General features: G+C 37.0%; 1 protein-coding gene across 2 annotated transcripts in view; it reads right to left on the bottom strand.

Annotated features, from left to right (window-relative positions):
• Positions 1–7,223, bottom strand: part of LOC111086814 (prominin-1-like) — a 120,411-nt gene that overhangs the window by 34,167 nt on the left and 79,021 nt on the right. For both annotated transcript variants that reach the window (XM_022391213.1, XM_022391214.1), the window contains one exon: positions 5,509–5,641. In XM_022391213.1, the coding sequence (XP_022246921.1) occupies positions 5,509–5,641 (133 nt within the window). The remainder of the gene's footprint in view (positions 1–5,508; positions 5,642–7,223) is intronic.

Below are 7,223 nucleotides of genomic sequence, written 5' to 3'. Positions count from 1 at the left end.
TAACACACGCTATAAATCACAGCTATTCACACACTTTACTTACGGTGCCTACTGTTCGCTTGACTCAATTATCTATCTCTTCAATCGCGCTGGTTTTTATCGCCAAGCTTATATACTAAAAAGAGGGCGTCTCGATCAGACTAGAGTTGCCGGGCAAATTCATGATCCTTCGAGAAACTCCAGCGCGCATGCTCCCACGTCGCGTGACTTCCGCTGTCGTAACAGTTACAAAAGAAATTTTCTTATTAATTGCAAAACAAAAGCTATAGATTGCTGTCGATGATGGCTTTATTAATTATGTCCAATATCCTTTTAAATGTTATTGTGTTAAGCTGTTTTTACTTTGGGTAAGGGTTGGACAATTTTAAATTTTGACGCATATTTTATATTTTTTCTGTACAATCATAATCAGCAATTTTGTTGTGCTCAAATTCAAGTTCTTGACCTGTAGGTCTAAAAAATTTGAATCGATATAACTTATATAATGTTGTGTTCAAAGGCAGGCTTAATTTCTCTTTAGGTGTCTGATAAATAGATGTATAACTTATTTCATATAATATTGTGTAGGTGAATAGAAGTAATTAAAATCAAACAGAAAGTTTTCCTGTTAACAATTGTCTTTAAGCTACAAAATTATAAAGCAAGTGGTCAGGATTTTAGTTCTTTTAAATTAAGATCCCGGTCAGCGAGAATTTCACCCTTGGGGCTGCCGTGCGCACTTAAAAAAATAAATAAACGGGGAAAGTGTGCAATAGGTGCGGAATGGTATAAAAAGGCGAGAGCAACTTTCAGAATATAAAAATCCTTTCTGATCGTGGAGAAATGGGCAAAAACGATCGGCTACCTTCCGACTTCCTAATAAATCAAAGGAAAGATTCGGAACACTTTGATTTTAGCAAATATTTATTTTATTTCCAAAGATGTTATTAATCAATTTCAATGTATAATTAGTGAGAATAAATATGTTTCTAGTTTTCTTCTAGTACGTCTTCAATCTCAATGTCCAAATCTTGTAACGAAACACTTTCTTCAGCACACATTTCCATAAGAACATCTTGCTCTGCCTCTTCGAAATCCTGCTGGAGTATCTCTGGCTTCGTTTCTATGATAAATTCGTTAATTTTATTAGCACCTAACCTGAAAAATGATTTGATTTTAGCAACTGATATGTCCAATTGCTCAACCCAATCATACTTCAAGGTATCATCTAGAAAAACTGTCCTGCTCGTATCACGACGCTTTAACTCATATAAATCCTTCAAAGCCAACAATGTTCCATGTGACCAATTGCATTTAGAGTTCCCAGGATATGCTGCCCATACTTTTTGTATAATGCTTGAATTGAGAACTTCTTTCGTTTCAAAATAGAAACAAATTCTGTGGAGGTTGTTCTATCTGAGAGTCAGTAATGTCAAGGGCCCTTTTGAAAATGTCACCCCCCCCTCAACATTTCCCGGCTCTGATCTGGCTGTGTCTCAGCATCAGAAGGTCCAGGTCGGACTACCAGAGGTGGCTTTTCTGAAAGTGTCGATAATTTGAACATGATCTTTGAACCATTTGACGTCGGGCGTTGATCTGCTTCCAGTTTTGGCAGTATACTTGCGTGAAATAACAGGTCCCTTAAGACCACTTGCATCCACAAGAATTGTGGTTGTTCCTGCAATACCTCCTTGAAATTAAAGTGCAGAATAAATCCCTTCTTTCGATGTGACGTCATTTCCATCTTCTAAGTACGCTTTAAAATCTATATTTACGAACGAAAAGTGCGTGATCAAGCGCTTTTTTCCCTGTCCGCGCCTCCGTATAGACCCATATATCCAGTTTTAATTACTCTTCTGGATTGTTCTTACCTTGAGGCTCCTTATTGAGCTGGTAAATGTACAGAATAAGCTCCTGCGACGCAAATCCTGTTGTGTTATCAGTCTGGAATGTCATGTGACGAACATCTGGAAAACGAGTCTCAACTTCTTTCATAATTAGAGTGGCAACACTACTTACTTGTACATTATTCTGGCCTGTGTACCCATCTAATACATAGTCTACAAAAAATGTTCCCAGCCATTACCATTCCACTGAATAATCATAACACCAAGCATACCCATTACTTTTTTTTCGAAATACTCTACTTGACCTTCCCTGTACTTCATGGGAAGGATTTTTTTGTTTGTGATCCCATACTGTAAGAACTTTTGTTCGATCGTTACGTATATCCTCCATAACTCTTGCAATGTCCTTGAACTGAATCTTAGCCCTTAAACGATGCGAAACGTAGCGTATTACTGAATTCTTTAACGCAGGTATACACCGAAGCATATTCAGGATCTCTGGACGATGTTTCTCCGTAGCATGACTGCAAGAAATCTTTCACTTCTGTTTCAAAAAATATGTAGCAGGCACGGAATTTATTACAAACTGAAATGTAATCACCATCTACTGCTATTGTTGCCAAGCATTTCCCATCATCTACCCCTTGAGCATATAGACATGAATGCAGTGGATCAGCTCTTCATGCTTTCAATGTCCAAATTGCAATATTCCATTTCCTTCACGCGTACCACCATCCTCTTTGCTTGCATACCTTTGGCGGATGTAGTATGTGGACAACCCTGTTTTGTTTTCCCCTCGCTTGCTCACGAGTTTCAACACATCTTTGAATGTTGGCTTTCCAGCTTTCTGTGCCGTATTATCATACGCTTCATTGTAATGGTTCCACAATGCCTTCAAAACCCTTTTATCCTCGGTCTAGTACTGGTAGATGTTGAAATAAACATCCTGCAAGACGTACGTTACGAGTTGAGCCTGGCTTTAGAGCAACTGTTGGCTGCAGAAAAACGATTAAGTTTGCTACTTTTGCTGGGTCAACTCCAAAACTGAAATCTTTTTTCGGGGGATCTTTTACAGTTTAAGATATCAAATGTCTTGTGTAAGCTTGCAAATTTCAATTTGTCACATAGCACTCTTCGTATATGGACAATGGAGCCACCACTCTGTTCTTCCTCTTGCTGTCGGTTCTCTGCTTCTTTACGATTTCTCTGCCGAAGCAAAACACCTTCCTTCTGTAGTAAATCATGAAGTGATTGCCAATCAAGGGACTTTACAAGCATTCTTTGAGCAACCGTAGAAACCACTGTATTAGCCCAAATGCCAAGTTGAATAACGTTTTTCTCCAGCTTATTCCTATCATCCATTCGTTTTGGACCTTCAAGCAATTCCTGCAACGTTTCTGGATCAGACGGACACACTAACCTCAGAACTCCATTACACACAAGACGACACATTTTTAAAGCTCTCAATAGCGTTTTCCCAAGCTCAACTAGTTTTCTCCTTTGATGCCATTCTTTGGAAAATCATTCAGTGAGATCTACTCAATGATCAAGATCGCAAAAATTTTCTCCAATTTGTCAAGATTGGTCAATGCATTACCGGAAGAACCTATTCCATCACTGGAGGACGATATAATCCATCAACGAACCTCTCTCGATTAGCTCCCCTAAGTGCTGTTCGTTTGGTTACCCTTCTCTTTTTTTTTTATATGCTTTTGGATCATTTGAACTACTCCACATCTACTTTGGGGGATAACATGGCGATGTTTTGCTGTACATATATAGCTGGAGGATCACAATGTAAACACATTCCACAGCTTTTGCAGCTTTCCTTTCTTTTTGTATTTATGTTCTTCACATGGTCCTGGCCTTCTTGTAACGTCGGTCATACTTGAGCCATGCAAAAATGGAACGCTGATTTTGAAACAGCTGAATTTTATACATACGGCAGTGTTATCCGGTTTTTATGCTATTTTTTCCGCGCAAAAATGATTCTGTAATTTTGGGTGGGTTTCTGATTGACCGGGATCTTAAGGAAAAGGTGTTAGTACAATCTGTTGTATGGGCAACGCTATGACAAACCGGAATGTCGTGAGTACATTGTAATATACTGTATGAACAACGCTATGGCAAACCGGAATGTCGTGAGTACATTGTAATATACTGTATAAACAACGCTATGACAAACCGGAATATCGTGAGTACATTGTAATATACTGTATAAACAACGCTATGACAAACCGGAATGTCGTGAGTACATTGTACTATACTGTATGAACAACGCTATGGCAAACCGGAATGTCGTGAGTACATTGTAATATACTGTATGGACAACGCTATGACAAACCGGAATTTCGTGAGTACATTGTAATATACTGTATGAACAACGCTATGACAAACCGGAATTTCGTGAGTACATTGTAATATACTGTATAAACAACACTATGACAAACCAGTTACAATGTACTCACGAAATTCCGGTTTGTCATAGCGTTGTCCATACAGTATATTACAATGTACTCACGAAATTCCGGTTTGTCATAGCGTTGTCCATACAGTATATTACAATGTACTCACGACATTTATACTGTATGAACAACGCTGTGACAAACCAAAAGCTCGTGAGTACATTAGAAGCTATCACGTGAACCACAAGAGATGCTCGATGCTTATGAATATGACAATTATAACATGAATTGTTCATGCTCATTATTGATAGAAGCATAAAAGTTACTTCTATCTCTGTTTAGTGATTGGATGAACACATTCTCGATCCTGGCAAGCTGTACCAAATATTTGAACTAAAGTTGTAATTGTAAAGGACAAGAAAAAGGTTCTTAGTAATGTAAAAACATAGGAAAATCAAATGAAAACAGTCACAATGAGAATCTTGATTGAGATTTTTTGAGAGTTAATAGTTAAAAATTAGCACTTATAAAAAACAATGTAATACAAAATTAGTTACTATAAGAAGGTATGTAAAGGTTACCTTAAACGACTGACATTCGATCAGAAACTCAAAGGTGAACCCGTTCACAGCTCAGACGCGAATCTAATTTTAACTCAGCCGAAAAGTCGGGAACACATAACATAATTATTTATTCTATTTGGATACGAGCTTTTAACTTCATAGTGTAGTGTTCACTGATGCAACTGAAGATCAATGTGTGCTGGTTACATCTCAGCCACATGAACTTATACACCGCTACAGATTCCTTTTGCTTATCCAGTCGAATTAAAGCAGTATAGCTAGTTATTGTTTGGGGTTTTTGAATCTTTCTTAACTCATCATATGGTAACCTAAGTTAATCTAGGTGTGAGAATAATATTATGACATGCATTAAGCCCAATTTATTGTTAGTTATTATAGAGAGGAACAACTGTTTACATATTTTTTGCCACCAAAGGTAGAATTGAAAATACAATCTGTGACGTAGAGGCCTAATTCTTACGTTGATTCTCCGTATCCTCTAATGTTAAAACTTGTATGGTGCATATAACTTTATCCATAAACAGAAACATAAGTATTTCTCCAATTGACATTACATTCTTGTACTTCATCTAATTGAGAAATGAAAACACATAAGAAAACATGCACCATTAAATATAATCATTTGAATACATAAAATTTCAGTTTTACATTATCATCAATAGATAAATAAATGAAAAATATTATTCATCTCACTTTGTCTAGAAACACAAGGTCTTCCTGATAAAGAGGTAAACAAACGTAAATTTGTCCGTGGCTTCCTACCAGAAACAGTGGCATCACCAGCAGCATGAGGAATCCAGAGAAGAGGAACATTAAATACACGGAACTAGATTTAAAAGTACGGAAAGTTTAGGCTTTAAACTTAGATTGATGTGTATTATTCAAAATATATGTTAAAATATAAACGTTGAAATATATTAATAAACTGTTACCATTGTGTTGTTTGATGGGTAACTAACCCATAGATTGTAAGAAATACTAATTATTTAAGACAACTATGTAGAATTTATAGATAATCTGTTTGATGTATTTGAATTTACGAGTTTAACATATTTTTCAGACATTCAAATAACTCAAATTTACCGTAAGTTAAGTACAAATCAAAATCAGATAATATACAGGAGTAATACCAGTTGTACATATCAGAATCAGGTAATATACAGGAGTAATACCAGTTGTACATATAAGAATCAGGTAATATACAGGAGTAATACCACTGTAGAGATCAGAATCAGGTAATATACAGAGTAATACCAGTTGTACATATCAGAATCAGGTAATGTACAGGAGTAATACCAGTTGTACATATCAGAATCAGGTAATATACAGAGTAATACCAGTTGTATAGATCAGAATCAGGTAATACACAGGAGTAATACCAGTGGTATAGATGAGAATCAGGTAATATACAGGACTAATACCAGTTGTACAAATCAAAATCAGGTAATATACAGCAGTAATACCAGTTGTACAGATCAAAATCAGGTAATATACAGGAGTAATACCAGTTGTCCAGATCAGAATCAGGTAATATACAGGAATAATACCAGTTGTGCAAATCAGAATCTGGACCACTTGGTCGTTGCCTACTTTGAATTCGTTGAGCGTTCCGGATGACATGACCTTTGTCTTCTTGATGTTCAACAGCCGACCAGCTCCCGCACTTTCTTGTTTAACTTTCTTAAGAAGCTTTCTTAGGTCTTCCCCACTTTCAGTTAACAAAGTGGTATCATTTGTATATCTTAAATTGTTAATGTTTCGACCTCCTACTTAGACTCCAGCCTCGACCCCTTCCAGTCCAGCCCTTCTAATGATGTTTTTGCTGTACAGGTTAAACAAGTATTGAGATAAGATACATCCCAGCTCACTTCTCTTCCAATGTCTTCACTGTAGCCTCTTGCTCTGTGTTAAGATTCCCCAGCAGAAGACTCTCACATTTCTCTACCACTCCTAATTCCCACTTGTTCACTGTCGCTTCTTTTCCCATGAAAAGTTCAAGTCTTCTCTGTTGGATTTTAAACATAACTTTGCTGGCATATGGGATCAGGGCAATATATATAATACGGTTGTTGGCATATTCTTTAGCGTCTCTCTTCTTCGGTGAAGGGATTTACACTGATCGTTTCCATTCCTTAGGACAAGAGATCATATTCCACACTTGTTGACAAATAGCTTTTAGTACCTGTGATTGCCTCGTCTCCGGCTGCGTTGAACAGTTCTATGGTGCTTTTGAGTTCACCAGTTTATTCAATGCTCACCGCACTTTACTTTCTAGTACCGTAGGCTCATCACACTTTACTTTCTAGTAACACAGGCTCATCACACTTTACTTTCTAGTACCGTAGGCTCATCACACTTTACTTTCTAGTACCGTAGGCTCATCACACTTTACTTTCTAGTACCATAGG

The sequence above is a fragment of the Limulus polyphemus genome, unplaced genomic scaffold (assembly GCF_000517525.1).
Source record: "Limulus polyphemus unplaced genomic scaffold, Limulus_polyphemus-2.1.2 Scaffold1454, whole genome shotgun sequence".
NCBI classification, from domain to species: Eukaryota; Metazoa; Arthropoda; class Merostomata; order Xiphosura; family Limulidae; genus Limulus; species Limulus polyphemus.
The sequence above is the reverse complement of the archived record's forward strand: the minus strand, read 5'-3'. Positions and strand labels throughout refer to the sequence as shown.